Genomic DNA, 27,588 nt, shown 5'->3' on the forward strand with positions numbered 1-27,588 from the left:
AAAAAAGGCTGAGAGAATTGGGATTGTTCAATCTACAGAAGAGAAAGCTCCAGGGAGACCTTACAGCAGCTTTCCAGTGCATAGAGGAGATCCACAAAAAGGGGCAGAGGGATTTTTTACAAGGGCACGTAGTGATATGACAAGGGGTAATGGGTTTAATCTGAAAGAGGGTAGATTTAGATTAGAGGAGGAAGAAATTCTTTCCTGTGAGGATGGTGAGGCACTGGAACAGGTTGCTCAGAGAATTTGTGGGTGCTTCTTTCTTGGAAATGCTCAAGGCCAGGCTGGATGTGGCTTTGAGCAACCCAGTCTAGTGAAAGATGTCACTGCCTGGGACAGAGGGATTGGAACTAGATAATCTTTAAGGTCCTTTCCAACCCAAAACATTTTTATGATTCTATGATACAACTTCTGTGATTGCTCTCCAAAGTATAGCACTTCCATACTTTGTCAGCATGGCTTCTGCACTCAATTTCCAATCAGCTCTCTGACAATATTTTCTTATCCTTAACATTTGAAACACATTGATTGATTTCTAGTACACTAACAATTTTCTCTAGTAGGCCAATATTTCTCTCTGCACAATATGTGACATCTGATTTTATTGCCTTATCAGTTTTATTTGCAAGGGGTTGAGCAGTTGTTATTATCAGAGTGTTACAATAGTTCTTCAAAGGAAATGTGAACACATTTGATATACATCAAACATTCAAACACCTGAAAAATGTTGTTTGACACTGTGTTCAGCAATTAGTATAAGATTCATGACCATTATAAAAGTGTATGAATTGCTCTAATGGGTTCAATTTACTCCCACTCTCTAAAAATCTTACTGCTTTCACAGGATTAATAAACCCCCCACTGCATAATCATGTCCAACATGCCCACTCGAAATGCTTTGAGGATTTTGGTTCAATAATCCACTCAAAAATAAAAAAGCGTGGTAGTAAACATTTTGTATAAAACAAGTCCTTTTTAGCTATGCCAATTTAATTTGGTGTCTAAATTTGCTGCTCTTGAAGTAAACATTAAATAACTGAACTGCTGTACTCTACAGAGAGCCCAGATGTACCCATTTTAGCACACATTTATGTAACACTGCTATTTTTCTCCATCCAATTCTTATCCAGTCTGCCCTTATCTTTTGCATACATTATCACAGAATCATAGAATCGCCAGGGTTGGAAGGGACCTCAAGGATCATCCAGTTCCAACCTCCCTGCCATGAGCAGGGACACCTCACACTAGATCAGGCTGCTCACAGCCACATCCAGCCTGGCCTTCAAAACCTCCAAGCGTGGGGCTTCCTCCCTGGGCACCCTGTGCCAGTCTCTCACCACCCCCATGGTGAAGAATTTCTTCCTAACATCCAGTCTGAATCTACCCATTTCTAGTTTTGCTCCATTCCCCCTAGTCCTATCACCACCTGACACTCTAAAAAGTCCCTCACCAGCTTTCTTGTAGCTCCCTTCAGATACTGGAAGGTCACAAGAAGGTCTCCTCAGAGCCTTCACCTCTCCAGACTGAATAGCCCCAACTCTCTCAGTCTGTCTCTATAGGAGAGGAACTCCAGTTCTCAGATCATCCTCATGGCCCTTCTCTGCACACGCTCCAGCACGTCCATATCTTTCTTGTAATAGGGGCCCCAGAACTGGATGCAGTACTCCAGGTGGGGTCTCACTAGAGTGGAGTAGAGCGGGAGAATCACCTCCCTCGACCTGCTGGCCACACTTCTCTTGATGCAACCCAAGATGCGATTTGTTTTCTGGGCTGAAAGTGTACACTGGTGGCTCATGTTGAGCTTCTCATCTACCAACACCCCCAAGTCCTTTTTGTCAGGGCTTCTCTCAAGCCAGGTTTTGTTCAGAGCAATACAGAACTCTCCCAGGGAATACCACTAAGAGATCTGCCCCAAGGATGGCTAATTATGACAGGCAGGGTGTGTGGGAGAGCATGAGCAAATTCTTAGGCTGCTGGTCTCCCCCAGTGCTTTGGAATTTTACCCCTCAGCAAGTGCAAAATCCTTCAGGCTGGTGAAATGTTGGGAAAATGTCTCTTGTCAGCTTAAAAGTTCCTGAGAGACAGAAATCACTGCAAAGTGTGGGGTCCTGGCCCATGCCTATTGAACCCTTCTCATCATTGTCCAGAGTGCTCAGGGGCAAGAGAAGATCTCTGGGCATACAGACAGACCAACAGGCACAGCAGCTGCACCAGAGAACCGGCCTGTGCCAGTATGAACTGCACCTGTATGGAAAAAGAAACATACAGGGAAAGCAGTTCACCTGGCCTTGGAAGATGGCCAGTGACAAACAGAGGATGAAATGAGTAGCTGGTCCTGGCAATGTAAGGGCAGCCTCTCCTCCTCTGTCCAGGCCTGTGTTTCACCTGTGAAGGAACTGTCCCATGAGGTCCATCAATTCAAAAAGGACATGTTCTATTCCCCACCTGTATGGTCCCATGTTTCAGCCATGAGGAGAAGGTGCTTCCCTGTCCAAGAGAGAGAAACTGAGAGGTATACACTACAGCATACCCTGGGGTTTCCCTTGCATGACTGTGGAGGGGCCAGTTGAGTTGAAAGCAAATGAAAGCTGTATTTACAAGCAAAACTACAATGGAATGCAATGAATATGTACAAAATATATAGTATTTACAATTAATACATGGCACAAGAATCCCCCTGGTCTTTGACTAGGTACTAGCTTCTCCTTCCCTGCCTCTGTACAAAAGAAGGGATAAAGGATCAGAGGGATGTTAACTCCAAAACAATGCAGCCAAGGTCAAGCAGAAGCAAGTCAGTGTCTCTCCAGAGCAAAGAAGTGAGAAGAGAAGAAAGAATTGTTCGGGCACAACCAATCTTATGGTAGATATCTCTCCAATGGGATTGTTTAGAATTATCTTAGTTTTCCTTTTTCACACCCAATAGTGATTTGTTTACATTTTACTACTTTTATGCTCAAGACCTGTGAAAAATTTTAAAGGCATAGCCTAAAACTACCACACACCTACAGGAGCCTTCCTAATACTATGGGTGATTATTGCTTCACCTTTGCTTGTGCAAGCTTGGTTGTGAAGCAATGGTCTTGGGTTGGCGCAGGTGAGGTGTAGGCACCCAAGTGGTGCCTGAACTGCAATGTACTGTTCCAGGAACAGACTGTCAGGGATGCTTGAATATGAAGAAAGGGGAGCAGAGAAACAGTCTGTTTGAGACAAACTTGTATGACATCAGAGAAACAGTCTGTGCAGAACAAACTATGGCAGCTTAATTTCCTCATAAATAAATTATGGTGGTTTATAAGACAGTGTGTCAGAGAAACCACGATTAACTAAATTAAAAAGTTAATTTTCCATATTCCAGTTGTTACTCAGACAAAAATCTTACTTCAGTGTTCTGTTTGACTGACAAGAATTGTATCAATGAAAAGTGAAATGTTTATGTTTACTTTCAAGATCAACCATGGCACCAGTCACTGAAGGTAAGTAGTGACAAGGATGATTTTCCTCTTAGAAGAATCTACCACGTTAGCTGAGGTCAGGAAACAGCTGCAAGGCTTTATGATTTTTAACTCTGTATTTTAGGATCATTCTTGAAAATATTGCTGGTGATTTTAATGAATTATATGTTATCAAGGTCAATCAGTATGTTTATCTTTGCAGGGTTGGTAGATTTATGGGAGCAGGACCATAGAATCTAGTGCAGGTCACACAGGAATTCATCCAGAGGAGTCTTGAAATTCTCCAGAGAGTGAGAGTCCACAACCTCTCTGGGGAGCCTATTCCAGTGTTCTGTGATCCTTACAGTAAAGAAGTTCTTACTCATATTGAGATGGAACTTCCTGTGCTGTAGTTCAGATCCATAACTCAAACTATTCGGTCCCAAATGATCAATCTCCAAGCTGTACAGGAAGCGTGGATAAAGAGTTTGAAATAAAAAGAGAGCAGCTTGGGCTCTACAAAGAGACTTGTGACTGAAAACCTCAGCTGTCACTTTAAAGAGATGCTGGAATACAAACCCCAATCCTTCCACATGTGTACAAACTCTCAACTGCAGCTGGAGAAAGGCTTGGAACACAAATTTGTAGTGATAAAATATTTCTTATTATATCACAATGCATGTTTCATTTTGACCTCACTGAGACAAGCTGCTAAAAAGGAATGTAATTAAGTAATTGTCCTTTTTTTGCATATTTACCTTTATTTCTTACAGAGGCACAGCAGAATTCCAAGATGTTCATTTACTAAAGCAGTTACCATTTTTCTAGCTCAGAAGCCAAACTTGAATTGTGAGGTACTATGAAGGCTTGTAAAGGAAACCTGTTTGAAAAGAAGGCTCAGAAAACTTTGAGGTTATTTGCTGAAATAATCACCTTTAAATTAACATACTTCTGGAAAAAAAATTCCATCAGTAGAATAGAATAGAATAGAATAGAATAGAATAGAATAGAATAGAATAGAATAGAATAGAATAGAATAGAATAGAATAGAATAGAATAGAATAGAATAGAATAGAATAGAATAGACGAGGTTGGAAGAGATCATCAAGATCATCGTGTCCAACCTATCATCCAACACCACCTAATCAACTAAACCATACAACCAAGCACCCTATCAAGTCTCCTCCTGAACACCTCCAGGGATGGTGACTCCACCACCTCACCAGGCAGCCCATTCCAATGGGCAATCACTCTCTCTGTGGAGAACTTCTTCCTAACCTCCAGCCTAAACCTCCCCTGGTGCAGCCTGAGACTGTGTCCTCTTGTTCTGGTGCTGGCTGCCTGGGAGAAGAGACCAAAATCTGCCTGAGTACAACCTCCCTTCAGGTAGTTGTAGAGAGCAGTAAGGTCTCCCCTGAGTCTCCTCTTCTCCAGGCTAAGCAACCCCAGCTCCCTCAGCCTCTCCTCACAGGGCTGTGTTCCAAACCCCTCACCAACTTTGTTGCCCTTCTCTGGACACGCTCCAGCAAGTCAACCTCCTTCCTAAACTGAGGGGCCCAGAACTGGACACAGGACTCAAGGTGTGGCCTAACCAGTGCAGTGTACAGGGGCAGAATGACCTCCCTGCTCTTGCTGGCCACACTGTTCCTGATGCAGGCCAGGATGCCATTGGCCCTCTTGGCTGCCTGGGCACACTGCAGGCTCATCTTCAGCCTACCATCAACCAGCACCCCCAGGTCCCTCTCTACCTGGCTGTTCTCCAGCCACTCTGACCCCAGCCTGTAGGTCTGCATGGGGTTGCTGTGGCCAATGTGCAGAACCTGGCACTTGGATGTGTTAAAACACAAGAGTATTTATTGCCTTATATTTCAATGTGCTTGGAAGCAAAGCTAGCTATTAACCAATGCCTGTCACAGAATCAGTGAGTGGTATGGGTTGGAAAGGACCTCTGAAGATCATCCAGCCCAACTCTCCTAGAGTATCCTTCCTACCCCCTTTTTGAATCAAGGTTTATCGAGTCAGGCTGCAAAATTAGGCATGGATTATGGAATTTTCTTTCTAGAATGGCATAATTTAATATACTGGTAAGATAACTTGTCTTTGAGGTATGAATTTACTGAAGGTGTTCAAAAAAGGATTGGACGTGGCCCTTGAAGCCATGGTTTAATTAGTCATGAGGTGTTAGGTATTAGGTGATAGGTTGGACTTGATGATCTCTAAGGTCTTTTCCAACTTTATTGATCCTATGATTCAGTGTTTCCACTACCTACACTTCAGACAAAGACTAACTTTTGCTGAACAATAGCATTGAAATAGCCAAACCCTTTCCAGAAATTGGGGGGATTTAAAATGGTTCTTATTCCAATCATTTTTATTCACTCTTGAATTTCATGTAATAATTTCATTTCTTATGTCAATATACAGAAGACCTTATTTTCAAAATAAGGTAGCTTCAAATCCAAAAATACATCAGTTCATCATAGCTACCATATTATGTTTTGATTTCTATCTTCCAGGGGAAAAAAAAAAAAAACTTAAAGATTCTGACTTGGTCTAGTGGCAGGAGTCGCTGCCCATGGCAAGGGGGTTGGAACTAGATCATGAAGAATCACCAGAGCTGGAAGTGGCTTCTAGGGTTCATCTAGTTTAACCCCTCTGTCTCCCCCTTCATCTTCCCCAAAGCATCCCCTGCTCCCTCTACACCATCCTCCACCCTGCCTCAACAGCTCCTGCTCTACCACCACCATTTTTGCACCCATCCCAGAGCCAGGGGCAAGACCTTCAACCAGCCAAGATACCACACAGAGGAGCTCAGCTCCAATAAGGAGGCCCAGCCAGCACCCATAGACAACATTGGAGTGGCCATCAGTCCTCTTCCTACCTAAGCAGGGGCCACCAGGCCCCCCAGCCTTTGTTGTCACCACCAGCATCACCCAGTGTGCACCACGGGGACTCACCAATGATGAGAGGAGGATCTCTCAGCCCAGATGAGCTCAGCTGGGGGATGTGTGGGGGAGCAGCAGGGACTATCAAATAGTGGGCAGGCACAGCAGCCACACCTGGGGTGGGAGGAGACTCCCCTTCTACTCTGGTGAGACCCCACCTAGAGTACTGCATCCAGTTTTGGGGCCCCTACTATAGGAAAGATCTGGATGGGTTAGAATGTGTCCAGAGAAGGGCCACAAGGATGATCAGAGGACTGGAGCTCCTCTCCTATGGAGACAGACTGAGAAGGTGTGGTGGTTTAGGCTGGGTGCTGGCCCAGATGCCACTGCGCAGGCCACACCTGGGAGGTCCCAAGGGGTGGGCCCAGCCCAGGGGGGTGGTCACAGGGACCAGGTATTCCATTCCCATAATGCCCTGCTCCCCTATAAAAAGTCCATGCGGGGTCTTCACTTCCTCTTTCGTCCCCTGCTGCTACCTAGGTAAAATGGCGTGAGCTGCCTCCCTTGGGCCTGCTCAGGCCCAAGGCTGGGTTGGGGGGGGGAGGAAAGAGCCCTGGGGGGGGTTGGGTGTACCCCCAGGTGGGGATGGGATGTTCTTGGGTATGTTCTGGGATCTCTCTCTTTGTCACGGTGCTTGTGGGTCTCTGTAAAACTTTCATTGTTGTTAATTGTTGTTTTCCTATTTAAGCTTTCCATCACTTTTGCAATCCGTTTGCCTGAGTCGTTATTTCTGCCTGTGGTGGGGAGGGGACCTGCCCCAACCCATTAAAATTTGGCGCCCAACGTGGGGCCGGGTAATTAAGTAATTAAGTTGATTTATTGCTTGTCTCAGCCAGAGAAACGAAATGAAGGTGCTCTGGGTTTTAGAACGTTTATTCTTCTCGGTCTGTGGCATGTTGGTCTACCGGTACTGCATCGGGTTGATGTTAGACCAGATAGGTAAATATTTAACGCGTAAAATCTATTTGTGGTTTATGCATAGGATCCAGCTGTTGTATAAACACTGTTTGGGGTTTTTTTGGCTCACTAATTACGGCAATAGAACGTCTTCCACTTTGCCGATCGAGATAAGGGAGTTTAAGGCTTGAGGAGGTCAAAGAGTAACTTTAAGTGCTGGCTGGGATCTTAAGGTGATTTATTTGACGGGTGTAATCCTGCTGTTGCTGATAATTATTGTGTGTCTGCTGTGGGCTCTACATAGAGAGAAAAAGGTTTCTCGACCATGTTTTATGATTAAACAAAAATCTAGGAAGCGTAGGTGTTCCTCTAAATCTGCCCCAGAGTCCTCAGGTGACGAGGAAGGGGCTGCGCCAGTTAGAAAAATAGCAAAACCTATTGAAAAAGCTGCATTAAATGCTCCGCTCCCTGACTTTGGCAAGCAGCCAGGGGCGGCTCCCATTCCCAAGATGGTGACCGGTAGTGAGGCAAGGTCATTTCCGTCCGCCATGACAGGACCGGAAGGGGCCCCCACGGCGGCTGGTTTAGATCAGGACCTGTCAGCTTCTATCAGGATGGCTGTAAATTCAAACACAGCTCCAGTTAAACAAGTAGCAGTCTTAAAGACCAGAGGTGGAAAGGCCAAAGCTGATCCAGGAGCTAATGGAGGAGGCACACCCCTGGCTCTGCTGACCACTGCAGGATTCAAACCCATGACCTCAACACTCATAGTCTCATGCACTACCAACTGAGCTGTGGCTCTGCCCCTACAGTGCACGAACCCTGAGAACCCTGAGAGCCCTGAGTCAACTGAGAGTCCCTGTGCTCCTGTTTGCCTTTTCTTCACTTCGTCTGCAGAGAGACAAGCTGGTTTCCATTTTCTTATTTCTTGACTTTTTTTTGACTTCTGAATCATCTACATCTGAGTATAGCCAGAATGGACTATGAACTTTGCTCACAAACTGTAAATATTGTTTCTGATTGGATGGACAGTACGAACGACCAATGAAATTGTTTAGAAGGGGTGGACTGTGGCAGTCTGAGGCTGTGCCTTTAAGAAAGGGGCACACTGGCTAAATGTTTATAAAATATTTTGGTATTCTAAACGAATTTCATTGGCCAAGTATAGGTGGGAGGTGAGATTGGACCCAGGGGAGCTGGGAACTTTCTCTCAGTCTTCCTTCCTTCGCTGTCCCTTTCGGCTGGATCTGCTTCTTGGCTTCTTGCCACGAGATAAGAACTAACTCACTCCCTGTAACAGGCCTGTCCGCTTCTTCCCCTGTCCTGCTAACCATCCTCGTCTCTTCTTCTACCTCTTTGGGGGAGAAGGGAGGTAGGGGGTGAAGGGGGGCACAGGGGGAAGCCCCCCCTGTGGGGGGTCTGGTTTCTGGTTGAGTTCATTTGCTGTATATTCCTGTATATATTGTAAAATACCTGTGTTTGTTGTGTTACATAGAATCTGTTTCCTTGTAAAATACAATCTCATTTCTCCGACTGGGTTTAGCCGTGGTCTCTTTCTCAGTGGGGGAGGGAAAGCAGAGCCTTTCCTTTCAAACCACCACAGAGGGTTGGGGCTATTCAGTCTGGAGAGGTGAAGGCTCTGAGGAGACCTTCTTGTGACCTTCCAGTATCTGAAGGGAGCTACAAGAAAGCTGGTGAGGGACTTTTTAGGGTGTCAGGTGATGATAGGACTAGGGGGAATGGAGCAAAACTAGAAATGGGTAGATTCAGACTGGATGTTAGGAAGAAATTCTTCACCATGGGGGTGGTGAGAGACTGGCACAGGGTGCCCAGGGAGGAAGCCCCACGCTTGGAGGTTTTGAAGGCCAGGCTGGATGTGGCTGTGAGCAGCCTGATCTAGTGTGAGGTGTCCCTGCTCATGGCAGGGGGGTTGGAACTGGATGATCCTTGAGGTCCCTTCCAACCCTGGCGATTCTATGATTCTGTGACATGAGGAAGTGGGATGAAAAACTCGCTGCAGTCCTGACTGCACATGTCTGTGAATTCCAAGGAAATTCTGCCTGGAAGAATGCTGCCTCAGGTGGAAACTCACCCAAAAAGAGCAGAAGCACTGATACTGCTTCTGATCCTCCTGAAGATACTTCCAAAGCAACTTCACAAGGTGCAAGTGATTCCAGTCAGAATTAGAGGGGCCCTGCTTCCAACCAGCTGGAGGAGATGGACAGCTAGGTTCATTGGACTGTATGGATCTGATGGATTGTGAGTTGAACCCACAGGAGTAGTAGACTCCTACCACGGGCTCCCCTTATTGTTCTGATCACTAATACCTACCCATAAGCTTTCAGCCTATTCCTGGCTATTCTTTAGTGACAACTCTTCGCACTCTATCCACTTCTTTACACAGAGGGCAACACCTCCACCCCTTCTTCCTGTCCTTTCTGAACAGCTTGTAGCAGTCGATAGCTACACTCCAGTTGTAGGATCCATCCCACCAAGTTTCTGTAATTGCCACTATCTCGTAGCTTTGTAAACAATTCACTGGAAATAGAATGAATATGTATGCAACCTGTCTGTATAATCTTGCCACTTCTAACCCTTGGTGCCTGTGTGCTTTGGAGGAGCTACACACCCAGCTGCAATAAAGGAATACCTGCTTGGTGACTTCAGGTATTGAGTTTTCACTACATCAATAGTATTGCTTCCAACAGACCATAGGTTTTGTTTAAGTTAACAACACAGATCTCCAGATCTTTCCAGGCTTTGTATCAACTTGTCTCGACCAGCCTGTTCTAGAACTGTCTTAGGCTGCTGGGTTGACATCCCTGGAGGTGTTTAAGAAGAGACTGGATGAGGCACTTAGTGCCATGGTCTAGTTGATTACTTAGGGTTGGGTGATCGGTTGGACTTGATGATCTTGGAGGTCTCTTCCAACCTGGTTGATTCTGTAATACTTCTTAAAGATTTCATCCCCCATTCCCATGCATCATGTTGCCCACTTTGTAATCCTCAAAACCTATGTGCCTTGCTGCCCTAGAGGATTTCTCAGCTGAACACAAAGCCCGCACAACACATTGCATTCCCCATACAGTTTAAGAAGGAATGATAATTTCTGTAAGCAAGCTAGTCTATGTGACATCTTGCAGAATGTACCAGCAAGTGGGACCCATCTTGCTACGAGACAGCAGTTCACCATGTTTTCCCTTCCTTAATCAGTAGGGAACTAGGGCTCCTTATTTACGGTATCCAGCTCCTTCATTTAAGTAATTAATGCATATGCTTAGGACTAATTTTACTTTTTCATTATAGAAAGTAGAGCTGGAAAGGAACTGTTGGATCACTTGATGTATCAATCAGCACTACTGTGAGATTGACCTTTATTTAAAAAGGTATTTTAATCAGCTTTCAACTTTTAGCTTTGATGCTTCATTTGCCTCCCCTTGAGTATCATCATTTAGCAGACTGGTAAGGTAGTTCCCTCATAAAATGCTTTTAACAAGGCTTAGTCTCAGAATACGTATTTTTATACCAATTCCACCACTATTTACCTTTTCTACTTCACCTTCCACTACTCAACCTAAACATACTTTATCAACAAAGTCAGTCTTATTCCCCTTCATTTAAAAGACAAAGAAATGGAGAAATTATATGATAGATACAAGCTCAGTAAGAGAACAAGAAATCACTTTCAGCTATTCTGAGCACTGCTGCAGGGCTTTTGCCTTGCTGCCACTCAATTAGTAGGAAAATCAAGGTAGTTTCTCAAGTGTGTGGCAGCTGCAAACCTCCTCCCCACGCAGGACAGACATTGAGGTGAGGATTGTGAGGAGCTGATTTTTAACAGGTTTTTGTCTTTGGTGCCTCTGAGTCTAAGGTACTTTTCTTTGCTTGGAGAACCAATTAACTGAACAACTGACCACAGTCAAACCAACAGGGGTAGGTATAAATGGAGTTCTGCTATGGAGAGGAGCACTCTTGCTCTCTTGCTCCACAGAAGCAGCCTTTGCAGCTTGGAACCTCTTCCCTTTGGAACAGAACCTAAGGAACCTCACCCCACCACCACCTTGGTGAGTACAGATACATCTATATCCAGGGTATCCATGGGAGATTTTCCTCTTATGACTGAGTTGTGTGCATGTGTTGGGTCATCAATCCAAATAGTGAAATACTTCAATAGTTTAATTAGCTGTGCAACAGTATTTTCTGAATCTTTAATTTTATTGTGTGGGAAGGAGAGTAGATTTAACTGTAATGAATCAGTGGCTGTTAGGCCCTTGTTTTGTCTGCCTTTGAACACAGAAGTAAATATTTTCAAAATGAAGACATGGAATTGTCTTCTAAGTCTGTATTGAGGAACCTTGATTTCTGGTCTCATTCACAGTTTCTACTAAAATTATAAAAATACTTTCATTTTCTGCCTGCCTTAGTTTGAGAAGGTTCTGTCCTCAAGATGAATGTTCTTGCAGTTCCATCTCTGATCTCCAACAACAGCATCCAGTGGTCCTGCACAAAATGCTGTAGACAGCTGTGGTGGAGTAGGCCCAAAAAATCCTTAGGCTAGAACTGTTCTGCTTTGTGTGATGGAATTCAGTATACATCAGGCAAGAGAGTGTGTGACACAAAGGCACTAGAAAGAGATGTCCTGGATTTGGATCCAGTCCTTGGATGAAAGATTATGCCTTAAGCATAGATCCCACAGCAGTGCTATGAGAATGTTCATCCTGGAGAAATGAAGATATCACTGATGTCACCACAATGAAATTTCCATGTTTATCTTTATCCAATGTTTTAGAACCCACTCTGTGAAGAAATACTTCCTGGAATCCAGCCTGAACCTCCCCTGGGGTAGCTTGAAACCATTTCCTCTGGTCCAGCCACTTGACATCAACCTCCCTTCAGGGAGCTGTAGAGAGCAATGAGGTCTCTCCTCAGCCTCCTCTTCTCCAGAGTGAACAACCCCAGCTCCCTCAGCCCCTCCTCATAGACCAGGCCCTTCACCAGCCTTGCTGCCCTTCTCTGGACACACTCCAGTGTCCTTCCTGAGGTCAGGGGCCCAGAACTGAACACAGTACTCAAGGTGTGGCCTCACCAGTGCTGAGTACAGGAGGATGATCATCTCCCTGTCCCTAATGGATACCATGTTTCTAATCCAAGCCAGGATGCCATTTGTTTCCTTGGCCACCTGGGCACACTGCTGTCTCCTACTCAGTCAGCTGTCAACCAGAACCCCCATGAGGAGTCAGGGAGCACGTGACTTTACAAAAAAGGGACTACATGATGTTATTGGATGGAGAACATGGGCAGACAGGAGTATAAATGGTGTTGTGACTGGATTTGTGCTCTTTGTTACTACTGAGGCTGTTGGCAATTCTTTAATGCATCACAGCATATATAAAAACTTAAAATCAGTTATCAATATTAATGATTATTCACCTAATTTTGAAGAAGTTAGCCCAGGTGTTTGTGACTCTGTGCTGAATAGCAAGGCTTTATAATTTTGCAGCAGTTTGCACATGCATTGCGACCTGGGCTATTTTCCTTATGAAGAACAACAACAGACACACACAGTGCCAAGCAGTCTCTTGGTATGACAAGTGCACTGCTAGCCTCCTGTCACTCAGCTTCAGATCCTAGCCCTTTTGCAGATGGTTTTCTGTTGCAGCAGCAATCGTGTGGGTAGACTGTTTCTGTTTACAGAAGATGATTCTCTAGCCAAAGGCATGAGAATTTTGTGAGACACTGTTTTTTCTTTTACAGAAAACTGCTTTGTCACCAAGAAACAACTTCCCCTTAGCTTCTGTCTTTAATCATGTTTATTCTGCAGTGACTGCAGTTCATACAAAAGTACAGAGCCAGCCTTCAACAAGCCAAATCAAGCACTGACAGCACTGGTATGGTGAATAATGAGGATATGTCAACCAAGTGGCAAGTCCAGGGTTGGGCATATAGCATTGCGCTCTATAGCATGGCTGTTGGTAGCAATGTGGTGCAGTTTGGGTCAGTGTGAACTACAATCTCTGTAAGGTAGATGAATCTTACAAGTTTCCTGTCTAGCTTCCAGCTCCTTTTGTTTACTTTAGCCCTAGGCTTGGAACTCAGGGAAATCTTTAGCGCAAGTTGCTTATCTGTGGTCATATGGGGCCCCAAAGATGAGTTAAATGTTAAATATAAACTCTTTGTGAGCTGCTCTGTCCATCAGAAGAGCCACAAATGTCCACAAAGTGCATTCACCTGCTCTGGCTGATAGTGCTTCAGATGATAGCTTCTTCTTAAGAGACTGAAGGAGCAGGGGCTCTTCAGCATGGAGAGGAGGAGACTTAGGGGTGATCTCATTCATGTTTATAAATACGTAAAGGATTAGTGATGAGAGGAAGGAGTCAGGCTCTGCTTGGTGGTGCCTAACAGCAGGACAAAGGGAAGTGGATAGAAGCTGAGGCATAGGAAGTTCTATGGAAACATGAGGAAAATTTTTTTCACTGTGAGGGTGATGGAGCACTGGAACAGGCTGCCCAGGGTGTGTGTGGAGTCTCCCTCTCTGGAGATATTCAAAACCCCGGATGCATTCCTGTGTGATCTGATATAGGTAATCCTGCTCTGGCAGTGGGGTTGGGTTAGGGGATGATCTTTTGAGGTCTCTTCCAGCCCCTAACATTCTGTGATGCTGTGATTCTGAACTCTTGTATTTCTCTCTCATAATGCAGACTGTATTATAATTTTCTTCCATAAAAGCTATTGCCTTGCACTCTCAATTTCTTTTGAAAACATCTCATTTGGTCTCTTCACCCTGTGGCCAGAACTTCATTATGTCATTAAAACATTAGAGTTCAACCTGTTAAATGATATCATTACACAATGTGTAAAGGCTTATGCCTGATGTTGATGGTTCACTCAAAATGGTGTTGATGATGCTTGAAGCCAAGATGAATTCTGACTGGTTTAGTTATCACACTGCATGCCATTAATCTAGTAACACACAGGCTTTTAAGTCATTATTAGTGCTTATAAATTAAAGAAAACCCATGTAATACTGTTCTTTCTCATCTTTTTTTGCTAATGGCATAAACATAATGCAAGTCTTTTTGGAAATGTCTTTTTTTTTTTATGTCTTCAGAAGTCAGGTTTTTAAAAGAAAAAGGTATGGATTCTTGCATAAAATTTGCATGATTAGGACTGCATTAAATAGACTATAACCTGAAGGATATCTGCTGAACTTCAATTGTATTTTTCAGACCTGAAAACCACATGATAGTTTACTCTCACACCTAAGGAAAATAAGCAACGAGTAAGTGCTATTTTCATCATGTAGTAAACCCTGAAACTTTCTTTTATGGCAAAACCACAGCTGCCTTCTGCCATGAATTATTCTAACAGTCAAATTCCTTACTTACAAGCATTCATTAACCTATGTAATATACAGAACTGTCATCAAAAGCACAGAGCAGGTGGGCAATTCAGCATGGTAAGGCTGCAGAGAAGTACAGCTTGCTCTGTTTTTCACCTTTTTACCATCCTGTTGTGTTTGCATATGCTTTTAACCATTTCCCTGTCACCACTGCTCAGAAACAGCTATGGTACCAAGGACATGCACAGCCATCACAATATCTCATTAATGAGCCTGTGGGAGCTTACCTGCAGCAAAGCCTCCAGACAGAACTAATACCTGATTAAGAAAAGAGCTGCCTGGTTGCCTGATCATTGCCTAATAATTTCTTGTTCCTGGAGGTTTTTCCACACCAGTGAACACTGTTGTGACTCCTAATTTATTGTGACTCTTAATTTATTGTCTCTTCCCCTCCACTGAGCTACCATGTAATGATTTCTACATGTGTGGGACGAAGCGCCAGTAGCTGAGGAAGAGCTGACAAGGCAAGTGGGGGTTCTTCTTCAGTACAGTGTTCATTGCTTCCCAGGTACTTTCTCCTGAAAAGCCATGATGGAGCCATGACTTCCCCTTGGAAGAGAGCAGCAACACAGGGACTCCTTCTTGAGAAATGGGCCATCCCCATTCCTAGCTGCTAATCTAGAAGCAGGACCCAGCAGAATCCTGGAGGCAGACCTCATGTAGCTAGGGAAGGGGAAGAAGGGATGGGGAGGTATTTAATATTCATGGCTAATTATTATGAGGGCTTTAACTTCACATTGTAAGCGTAGCTTACTGAGGGTGAGGGTGGTATTGTTTATATTCTTATCTTCTTGTCTATATGGGAGGCATGCATACTTGCATATTTCATTATTTCTGCATCTGACCATTTCTAAGAGACATAAGGACACTTTGCATGTGGACTAATGCTGATGAGTAGTTCTTCAGTATCTCTTAACCTAAATGGAGACAAGGGGATGTAGCTTGTAGGTTACGTGTCACAGTCCTCATGCACACTCAGTTCATGCAAGGGGTATAGGAAAGTGGTCCACACTCAAGGACAAGGGTTGGCTTTAATGTTCTACTGGCTTCATCATTATAGTGTAAGTAATCAGCATCCTCTCTAACCACAGACCATGGCCCCAGATGGGTTCATAAGGCCAATAACTGGCAGGATTACAAAGCCTGCCTCACAATCTTGGTCATATAAACCAACATTTTCCCTTGTAAACACTCCAAATGACTCCTATCTGCAAAAGTGCACGAGTACTGCCTACACATCCCTGCCTCTGCTTCGTAGTGCAGCATTTTCAGCAGAAATCTCTCCTTGGTTTGCAGAGACATCACCAGAAGTCTCTGATTTCTGGAGAAGACCACCAGAAGGAATCAAGTGCTTGTGCCTTGTTGTCTCAGTAGGATGTTTAGATTTGCCCTGCTGTTGCTTAGCAGGAGAATTTTGTAATGATGAGGGAGAGGATGATCTTTTTAGAAGACAAGTTGCCCTTTTTTTTCCTTTTCATTTGAAAGACAGTTTTAAAAGTGATGAACCTTAGGCTTGACTGTGAAGGGCCAAATGGGGTGGGTCCATTTCTGTAAATTCTGGTTTGCTTCATAACTAGTGGTGTGGTACACCCCTGTGCTCAATTAAAAAAAAAAAAAAAAAGCTGCTGAATGACTTTGTCCAACACGCTGTGGACCAAATGTTCTGGCAGAAGCTTGTGCCAGTGATGTGAGAGGTGATGAGAAGAACCTGTGTTTTGCTCATAAGGCACCAAAACAGATGAGGTTCTCTGTTACAAGTAGTAGTTGAGTGCATGAGCTCTGGATGGTATAGACACAGTGCTGATGCAAAAAGTACTTGTGGCACAGCTGTGAAAGCCATTCTGATAAGGATTATGAATATAAGTATTATGAATATTAACATTACAGAAAATGGCCAGGGGGGCAGTCCTTGAAACAATACCCTGCAGAACAGATGTACACATGCAATTGCAAGCAACATACACTGCCCTTAACCCGCAACATTAGTAGGTTCTAACATGGTCTGCAAAAGTTCAATCTTTGAGTCCACTTGTCTTTGGGATGAGTGTACAGACTGTTTGCAATTCACCAGGCTGGCCCCACTGTGCTGGTGCTTTCTGATAATGGTTCTTCTGGAGCAAGACTGAGACCAGCTATTTTTGTACAAGACAGACTGCCAAACAGCTTTTGATTTCCAGTCCAGTGGTGAAGGGCTCCTGATATCTTTGCTATTACTAGAAGCAGCCTACAAAATTGCAGAGGTGGTGGATGCACTGAATGCAGAATCCTACACTAGGAGTCACTCAGTGAAACTAGTAGGGGATCAATTTGAAAGACAGAAGTCCTTTAGCAGCCAGTAGTGAGCTTCAGGAGCTTGCTGCCAGGCAGTACTGTAGAAGCCAACAGTATCAGCATGTTCAGAAGGGATTAGATCCAGGGGCAACAGGCCCACTAAAAAGACAAGGCAGGGATGTGTCCTCTGTGGTAGTGTGGTAGTTTTAGGCTGATGCCTAGAAAATTGTCCACAGATGTTGAACAGAAAGTGATAGAATGTAAATAAATTACCATTGGGTGTAAAAAGGAAAATTATGATCAGGTCTAAATAACCCCATTGGCCCGGTAACTAACACAAAGTTAGTGGTGTACACTAACTCTCTCTTTTTGGCTTCCTTCACTCTGTCAGATACTAGCTGGCTTAGCTGTTGCTGACCTTGGCTGTGCTGCTTTGTTGTGGCTAAGTACTAACAAGTGATTCTTTGCTCTTACTTCTTTTGTCCTGTGTACAGGGGGGAAGAGGAGGAAGCTGTTGGTAACCCCCTGGTTTTGTCCAGGGGGGTTCTTGTGTTGTTTATAAAATGTAAATACATGTAAATATTGTATATTTTTTACATACTCATTGCATGACATGCTTTAGATTGTAATCTTGCTTGTAAACACAGCTTCATTTGCTTTCAACTGAGCTGGTCTGGCAATTTTATGTTGGGGGTAATTTCAACCTACTACAGGTATCTATCGCATCAGATACACAGCTGTGGATGCTGTGGGAGTGCAAGAAGAAGGGGCTTTAGAAAGCACCTAGGCTTGCACATCCTCACTGAACAGCATCCCTTCCTCCTGCAACCATGTGATAAAATACTGGTCTGAGATCATTTCATGTTCTTAATATAGAAATGTGTTTTAGCCCCAATCCACATCATGAATATTCAGTTACTACAGCACCCTAGATTTCTGTGAGCTTACTAACGAGCTCAAGGCAACACAATCAAACACAAACCAGGCTTCTTAATTCATGGCTCTGATCCTCAGTCCACCAGTGCCTCTCTGTAAAGGTGGTCCCATTACATAGCTCATTGCCAATCTCCCGAGCCAACACTCCCCCCTTACCTTGTACTGTGCCAACACATAATGCCATATTGCAGCCATTCATATCACAAAGCACAATTCCAAAGGAATCGTATGAACAAATCTTGCATGGGGTACAGAAAAATATGGAGACAGTGAAACTTAAATGCCAATGAAATAATGTACAATTGGGTAACAGAAAAACACCCCATCTACAGCTAAAAAATGTTAAGAGCAAGTCATGAATTGTGCAGCAATTCTGTCAGTTTCAAAATTCCTTAGCTTTTGGAGGTTGAAAACAAAAACTTTCTCTGCCCTTTGGATTTCTTCTTTCCCAGCAACTAAGGAAGCAAGCCAGCATGCCAACTTTTAAGTATGAAATAAAATTAAACCAATCATTGCTTTTAAGAGATTGCCTTTGAGGCCACCCAATAATAGTGTTTCTAAAGCAGTCCTACCTTTGTTTTCCAACTTGAGCTCCTCTGCTAGCAAGCTGTCTTGTCTGTTGCCAAGCACAAATGCCAGAAATGAGAGGATCAGGGCATCCAAGATTCCAATAATAGCCAGGATATATGCCCAGCGGACTGAACAAGCCCCCAGCGTGTACTTGTCTGTCTTTTCACCACACATCCGTTTTACCTCATCTGAATCCCAGCCATCAGGAAAAATCATACAACCCAGGACGAGACAGGCAGCTTGGAGACAAAAAAAAACAACAAACAAACAAAACCAAAAACAAACAAACAAACAAAAAAAAAGAGAACAATGGGATAATGAGACCAAACTTTGTTTTGATGAGAACCTACACAGTTATCACTAAAGCAACACACTTTTTCATCCTGAGCTTCAAAGCTAGTTTACTTAAAAACAAGTCCCAGAATTATATAGTATGATTAAGTATTCAAAATAAAAACCTAAGATACAACATTGTAGTGCTCTGAACCACATAAAATGTGTGTGTGTGTGTGTCACTACCAAATCGTGAATTATGGCTGCGTTACAACTGTGCTGCATTTACAACCCTGGGAAGAGGGGCACTGGTAACTCTCTTGCTCTTCTGCTCCTTGCTTGGGCAGCTGCATTTTTGCCTGTTACAGGATTCAGACAGGTATGGAAAGGAATGGAATAAAGCTGGAGGTGAGGAGATTCAGGCTGGATGTGAAGAGGAAGTTCTTCACCATGAGAGTGGTGAAGCCCTGGAATGGGTTGTCCAGGGAGGTGGTTGAGGTGCCGTCCCTGGAAGTGTTTAAGCCCAGGCTGGATGAGGCTCTGGCCAGCCTGATCTAGTGTGGGGTGTCCCTGCCCCTGGCAGGGGGATTGGAACTAGATGATCCTTGTGGTCCCTTCCAACCCTGACTGATACTATGATACTATGATACGATTCCTTTCCCTTTTCCTTCTGTTCTCTCTATATACACACCTGTGTAATCTGATACCTTTGTAGCAGGGGAGTAAAATATTCTGTGTAACTCAACTAAAACTCTTCCTCTATTCCAACCCCCTCCCATACCCCTTTTCTAATTTCTTGGTAAGGAGAGAAGAGAGAGGAGATGGAAGGGGGAGAAGAAGGGGGAAGAGATATCTTGTATTGCCCCCTGACAAACATCAGTTGTGCAGCTTGCAGTGAAAAAATAAGCTACATCCTGTAACCCTGGCTACTTTTTGTACCAGCACAATTACATTTTCCTGGTGAGACCAATCGCTTCATTATAAACAAGAGGGGAAAATTACTAATAATCTAGTGTCACGGGTTGAGTTTTCGTCTGCTGCTATTCATTATGTGCTGCTGTCATGCCAGCTTCAAAATGAAAGTGCTGGGTGGAGCAAAGTATGATGGGGTTTGAAGTTCAGATTGCAGTATGGGAGGGTTTCAGTTCAGATTGCTGCTTCTGGGTTTTGTGGGTTTGGGTGTTGGCTCTTTTCTGCAGGGATGGTGGTGAGATGAGTGTTAATGGGGTAGCTGCTGGTATTCTTTTATGCAGGTTTTTTTTTTCTTCTGCATTTCACTGAGCTTTTTCTGCAAACAGGTTAAGCTAAGGTAATCATGCATTGTTATCAGATTATTAGCTAAGGTGATAGTGCATTTATGTTGCCTCATTTATCTTAAACCCAAGTTTTTCTGTGTTACTTTTCCCTCACTTCTGTGTTGGAGGAACAGTCAGGTCAACCTGGTTTTGCTTTAAACCATTACACCTAGATATGCAAAGGAAACATCAGATTACTGTCAAGTGGTCAGGAAAATAAACCACAGAGAAATAGAAGAAAAGAATCTATTTATTTCTGGCAATCTACATGCTTGTAACACACGTAGGCAACAGCAAGGGGTTTTTTTTTGTCAGTACCACTTTAACTGAAATACATTTTAAACATAAGGTTTATACTCATCAAAACTGAAAGCAATGACATTGTTCTGCAAGGAAAAATAAGCTATCGACATTGCTGTCCATGTCTGATCTGGTTTACCTATGGGATCACCGCACGACATCTCAAATGCTACAAGTGCTAATCCTTGACCTGCGTGGAAAGCCAGATGACATTGACTGCCAACTGCTCCAGGCTGGGGCTACCGTACAAGCGCTAGGTAAGTGTAAGCACTGCCAGTGATCATGAGATAATTGAATTTTCAGTATTCAGCCAAGCTAAGAGGGGCAGCAAGAAGACCTCCACTCTGGACTGCCAGAGGGCAGACTTCAGGCTACTCAAGGAACTAACTCAGAAGGTTCCTTGGGAAACAGCCCTTAGAAACAAAGGGGTCCAGGAGAGCTGGGACTACTTCAAGGAGAAACTCTTAAAGGAGCAGGAACAGGCTGTGCCAATGCGCCGGAAGATGAGCCGCCGGGGCAGATGGCCAGCCTGGATGAGTGATGAGCTTCTAAAAGAACTAAGGGAAAAAAAGAGGGTGTATCATCTTTGGAAGAAAGGTGAGGTAACCCATGAAAGGTATAAGGATGTTGCTAGGTCTTGTAGGAAGAAAATTAGGGAGGCAAAAGCACATTTGGAGCTTAGACTGGCCTGTGTGGAGGGGAACGTTGTAGCAAAGGATGAGGAAAAGGCAGAGGTACTTAACGCCTTCTTTGCCTCAATTTTTACTAGCAGGATGGAATGTCTTCTGGACAGCTGGCCTGCAGAGCTGGCAGAAGGAGCCAGGGAGCTGCATAGTTTCCCTGTGTTCCACAAGCAGGTGATTGGAGCTCTCCTCAGCTGCTTGGATTCCCACAAGTCCATGGGACCAGATGGGATCATCCTAGGGTGCTGAGAGAGCTGGCAGATGAGCTGGCCAAGCCACTATCCATCATTTTTCAGCAGTCCTGGCTCACTGGAGAGATCCTGGAAGACTGGAAGCTGGCCAGCGTTGTGCCCATCCACAAGAAGGGCCGGTTGGATGAGCCAGGGAATTACAGGCCTGTCAGCCTGACCTCAGTACCAGGCAAGATCATGGAACAGGTCATCCTGAGTGCAATCACACAACACTTAGAGGATGGCCAAGGGATCAGGCCCAGCCAGCATGGGTTTAGGAAGGGCAGGTCCTGCCTGACCAACCTGATCTCCTTCTATGATCAGGTGACTGCCTGGTGGATGTGGGGCAGGCTGTGGATGTAATCTACCTGGACGTCAGCAAGGCCTTTGACACCGTTCCCCACAGCAAACTCCTGGCCAAGCTATCAGCCCATGGCTTGGACAGGAGCACACTGCGATGGGTTAGGAACTGGATAGAGGGCCGAGCCCAGAGAGTGGTGGTGAATGGTGCCACAGCCAGCTGGCAGCCAGGCACTAGTGGTGTGCCCCAGGGATCAGTGCTGGGCCCCATGCTCTTTAACATCTTTATTGATGATCTGGATGAGGGCATTGAGTCCATCATTAGTAAATTTGCAGATGACACCAAGCTGGGGGCAGGAGTTGATCTGCTGGAGGGCAGAGAGGCTCTGCAGAGGGACCTCGACAGGCTGGACTGATGGGCAGAGGCCAAGGGCAGGAGACTGAACACATCCAAGTGCTGGGTTCTGCACATTGGCCACAGCAACCCCATGCAGTGCTACAGGCTGGGGTCAGAGTGGCTGGAGAGCGGCCAGGCAGAGAGGGACCTGGGGGTGCTGGTTGATGGTAGGCTGAAGATGAGCCTGCAGTGTGCCCAGGCAGACAAGAGGGCCAAAGGCATCCTGGCCTGCATCAGGAACAGTGTGGCCAGCAAGAGCAGGGAGGTCATTCTGCCCCTGTACACTGCACTGGTTAGGCCACACCTTGAGTCCTGTGTCCAGTTCTGGGCCCCTCAGTTTAGGAAGGAGGTTGACTTGCTGGAAGAGTTGGTGAGGGGTTTGGAGCACAAGCCCTATGAGGAGAGGCTGAGGGAGCTGGGGTTGCTTAGTCTGGAGAAAAGGAGACTCAGGGGTGACCTTATTGCTCGCTACAGCTACCTGAAGAGAGGTTGTAGACAGGCAGAGTTTGGTCTCTTCTCCCAAACAGTCAGCACCAGAACAAGAGGACACAGTCTCAGGCTGCGCCAGAGGAGATTTAGGCTGGAGGTTAGGAGAAAGTTCTACACAGAGAGAGTGATTGCCCATTGGAATGGGCTGCCTGGGGAGGTGGTGGAGTCACCATCATTGGAGGTGTTCAGGAGGAGACTTGATAGGGTGCTTGGTGCCATGGTTTAGTTGTTTAGGTGGGTTGGATTGGTTGATGGGTTGGAGGCAATGATCTTGATGATCTCTTCCAACCTGGTCTATTCTATTCTATTCTATGTACCCCTAATGCCCACAAAACAAAACCACACCTTCACTCAAGCTTCCTTTTGACCGCACTGTAGACAGACTTGAAAGTATGTCTGCAGAACCCATCTGATGCAGAATGAAACCTGTGCCTGAGGCATTTGACAAATTCTTCCTGAGCAGTTAATTTGTGTGAAAATATACCTGCTTATATTACATTCAAGGACAATTAGGCTCAGAAACAAGGGCAATTAGATAAGGACTGATTTGCTCAGAACATGCTGGTTGGACAAACTGTAGTTGCCTACTGCCTGCCTGACCTCATTTACACAATTTTATAAAATCTTCCAAAGATTTTGGAGACAAACTGTACAATAATTTTCCTTCTCGAGCTGGTTACACACGCTTCCAGGAAGATTATTTCTCACAGTCAACACATAAGTGTTGCCCTCACAGTGGCGAGGGATATCACTGAAATGCTGCATGAAATCTGGATACTTGTGGTGTGGGTGAAAAGGTCTGTGTTTACCCAGGCAAGTGTTAACAGATGCTTACTATATAATAGCAACTACCAAAGCCAGCTTACATCCTCAAAATGAGAGGAAGCTTAATGCTTACTTAATGATCAATGGATCTAGGTTTTTCTTCTAAAGTGTAGGATTAGCAATGCCAACATCTATGGTGGTTTTGGGGTTTTCCTTTCTTTATTACTTATTTTATTTTTAAATTACATAGCACATCAAATGTGTTCTCAGTGCTCCCTGAAAATAATTTAACTTTGTTGTTTCCCACCTAGGTAATTAAAAATAGAAAGCCTTATCTCAGGAATTCAGGGCAGTTTCCCAGATGAGCCCCTCGGATTTCCAATTAACTCATCTTTCCTGCCTTTCTTCCTGCTTGTTTTGTTATACTTGTTTAATTTTCGGGAGTCATTCTGTTGATTGCAGTTGGATTTCCCTTGGGAATAAGACACACTAAACTGTGGCTGGACTAGTTCCCTTTGTATAAAAGCAGATATCTAATAAAAACCATGCATTGCTTATCTGCATTGCTTACAGAGATCCCTTGCTTTTTGCTAGATGACTGCTTGATCACCACCTTCGGATGCAGGAATCATACCTTACTTGTGATGGTCAGCATAAGCAAGATTAGACAACCCCAAGTCTTCACTTGCTGAGGGAACATTTTGCACTGAATGCCTTTAAGAATATAGATGTGTTCAATAATAGGAAACTGGTAATGATTCATTTATCAGGTAGAAGCCTGAAAAGACAGGTGCAAAATCCACCTACAGATCTGCTTTGTATTGCTGGGATTTTTTACATTTTAATCCTTCTAAAGAGGATTACAAGACTTTTTCTGTAGAAGGAAATGATTTTTCAGCTTTATAAACATTTTATAAATGGGAACCATTTTCTGTAATTTCAGTGAAACTGCTAAGAGATTATTTGGTAACACAGACACAAGTCCCATATCTCTGTCCAAACTGCTGCTGTCTCTAATGGCAATGTGACTGAAATGGAAATGTAGCAAAGGCTACTACCATTTAACTACCAGGCAGTTCTAATAAATTCAGAAACTCTGGGATCTGGGAAGCTCACCTACTGAATAAAAAGACTTCTATCATCAGCTCCTATACAGTTTTTGATTCAAGTCATGAAAAAGTTACACCTATATTGGTTGAAGGTAGTCCTCTGTGTGGGAGCTGAGTGCATCAGATTAGCACCAGCTTCCTCAGCCTGCAGACTGCCCAGCCTAGGACCTCTGCAGCTAATCAAGACCTTTCATGAGAAACAGTAGAGGGAAACTGGCAAGCAACTGATAGTGACACTGACACCATTCATAAATATCTGGGCAACTGTAAAACTTACAGGATTTGTATCCACATTGCTTTCCCTTCAGTTGCTTGAGAAAGCTCCTAAGAGGAGCATTGCCTTTCTAAGGATGGCCCTGGGCTTCCTCCAGTCCTTCCTCTAATTTTCTTACAAGATGCAAGCTAACAAATTTCTTCTCCTACATATTGGAGTCTGGTGACGCTTTTCAGACTTTAAAAAAATTAATAAATAATAGGTAAACATGCTTGGTATACATTTACTTCTTAAAAGCTTTTTTCTGACAGAAACAGCTAACAGAAACTGTCCTGTGGTTTTCCTTTAGGGCTCTGAGTGACAAGACAAATTATTCATAGTGAGAGGGAATCCAGGATTTTGCCTCCTGGGATGAAAGGATGCAGATATGACACTTTCAGAGACTGGAAACAGACACTGAATTGTTGCTGGCACTGACAAACTTGTGACTCTGACCAAGCTAATATTATCACAGCTTGTGCTCTGTGCATGAGCTCAAATGGTAATTAGCAAGCAAGTAGTTCATGATCCTATGGTTGTGCCAAATATGGTAACAGATTAATATTATATCATTGCATGGAATGAGGTTCTGTTTATAAAAAGCTGTTCTACAGGAAGCCAGCACTGAGAAATTCCTGCTGGCAGGACTGCTCTTTCATCTTCATTCTTTTCCTGACAACAGACTCAATTTGCTTGCATGTGGAGTACAACAGTGGCAAGTTTCCTGATAAAAGAGTAAACACACTGGAATGGGAATTACACCAGCCAGCTATTTTCTTTCCATACCCACACATGCAAGAGCCTCTAAGTCTCTGGTTCCAAAAACTGAGAGGGTCTTTGCCTTCAGAACTGTCTCTAAATGGTATTTACAAAACTAACAATCTGTTAAACTCCACTAAATGGAATAGAGATTTGTCACCTGTGTTGATGGAGTGAATTTCTAGAACAGGGGTAAATGAAACGTGAGGACTCTGGCAGGGGACACGCATTAGGACAGCAGTCTTTCATGATCTTTTACCTGGAAAGGAAAGAACGGCTGAGTGGAGGTGGCCGGAGACACAGGGTCAAATACAGTCCTGAGTGAACACAGAGGCTGGACACCCATGCCGCTGAGATTGCTTTGAGTGATATGGACTGTACTAATGACTGAGATAATGAGTCTCTGTGTTTACGTTTGTGTTCTGGCTTCAAGCAAATACACAACTTTGAAGTAAATTCCCTGATTTTCTCCATTTAATGATTCCATTATCAGAAATGGTTCTGGTGCATGTAGAACAGATTTTCTTGGAGGAGCTTAGAAGTTCTTACCCAAAAGTTCTTTTGTGGTGGATGGAGTTCTTAAAATTCTGACTCAATGTGCAGCCTTCATCACCACAAAATGCATGCCTAGGAGAAGGCTCTTCAACAGAGCTTCCTTAACATCTGGAATTGTTCTCATGAAATATAAAGAGGCAAACAAGATTTCTTGTTTACTACTTTGTTTGAAGACATCTAGTCTTCAGCTGGAGAGGTGCTTCACAGATGTGCCAACTGGCTCCCCAAGGAAATTACACAGCCTGTTAGTTTGTGCCATAAGCACGATCAAAAGTTCCTCTGGCAGCAGGTTATCTTGGTGGTGGTGGTGCTCATATAGGGTTGCTAGCCACCTCACTGTTGGGTATGAGATAGCCAGTGAGAAAAGTGGCACCAAATTCAAGATTCAAGGGTAGAAGAGCTGGAGTGATAAAATAAAATCTGGACTTTTGTGTCGTTGGCTCCCATGCAGGACAAGGGAGGTGTCCCGTGGAGTTACTTCAGGATACTGATGTGCTATTCTCAGTTAACATGACACAGATAGAAGTAGACCTTCCTAGAGAAGCCCAAAGATGCTCCTCCCACTGCCCAAGTGAAGGAGCAAAGGTTTGTGGGTTAATCTTCCTGCAGAAAGCTTCAAACAACATATATAAGGGGGATGTTTGCTCCAGGAGACATGACTAATTCTCATTTAAACTAAACCCCTAGAACTATATAACACAGAATCACCAAGGTTGGAAGAGATCTCAAAGATCATCAAGTTAAATCTCTCACCACCAAGTGCCATGTCCAATCCTCTCTTGAACACCTCCAGGGATGGTGACTCCACCACTTCCCTGGGCAGCACATTCCAATGGCTAACAACTCTCTCAGTGAAGAACTTTCTCCTCACCTCCAGCCTAAACTTCCCCTGGCACAGCTTGAGACTGTGTCCTCTTGTTCTGGTGCTGGTTGCTAGAGAGAAGAGACCAACCCCTTCCTGGCTACAACCACCCTTCAGGTAGTTGTAGACAGCAATAAGGTCACCCCTGAGCCTCCTCTTCTCCAGGCTAAACAACCCCAGCTCCCTCAGCCTCTCCTCACAGGGCTGTGCTCAAGGCCTCTCCCCAGCCTTGTTGCCCTTCTCTGGACACGTTCAAGTGTCTTGATGTCCTTTTTAAACTGAGGGCCCGAACTGGACCGCTTTTATTTGTATATTCTCTTATTTCACATCATCTTGCTTGGTATGCAGACAAACCTAACCTACCGCACAGGATTGTGAATATTTATAGATAGTGCGAAGGGGAAGAAATAGAAGGAAACCTCCCACTGTCATAGAAGACCAACACAATTATGGTCACTAGGCTTATTAGGGCACTGACATTTTCATGGCAATTCTGATAAGAATACGTACAGAAACATATGAAGAGATGTGTGTATTTTCCATGCTGATTTCAAGAAAAAATAAAAATTAAGACCAAATATTTGGTGACTGCACAGCAAAGAGGAAAAAAATGTATTGCGGAACACAGTAGGTGATATAGTCAGGGCGAGAAGACTTACCACAACCTGGCTGAATTGGCAGATTATTGATACATTTTGATGCCTGCTAGTCATGCTTAGACAGTAAAAACAGAAGAATTCGATCTGTTGTGACAAGATGTGAAGCTGGATAACGTAACTATGACTGACCAACAGCCGTTCCAAAAGATAAGCACTGAAGAGCACAAGTTGTTCAGAAAGATGGAAACAAGTGGGAAAGTAATGTTACAG

The 27,588-nt window shown here is 44.2% G+C and overlaps 1 protein-coding gene across 2 annotated transcripts in view; it reads right to left on the reverse strand.

The window, feature by feature from the left end:
- Positions 1-27,588, reverse strand: part of LHFPL3 (LHFPL tetraspan subfamily member 3) — a 292,431-nt gene that overhangs the window by 96,225 nt on the left and 168,618 nt on the right. For both annotated transcript variants that reach the window (XM_054173904.1, XM_009896103.2), the window contains exon 2: positions 18,452-18,688. In XM_054173904.1, the coding sequence (XP_054029879.1) occupies positions 18,452-18,688 (237 nt within the window). The remainder of the gene's footprint in view (positions 1-18,451; positions 18,689-27,588) is intronic.

The sequence above is a fragment of the Dryobates pubescens genome, chromosome 27 (assembly GCF_014839835.1).
Source record: "Dryobates pubescens isolate bDryPub1 chromosome 27, bDryPub1.pri, whole genome shotgun sequence".
NCBI classification, from domain to species: domain Eukaryota; kingdom Metazoa; phylum Chordata; class Aves; order Piciformes; family Picidae; genus Dryobates; species Dryobates pubescens.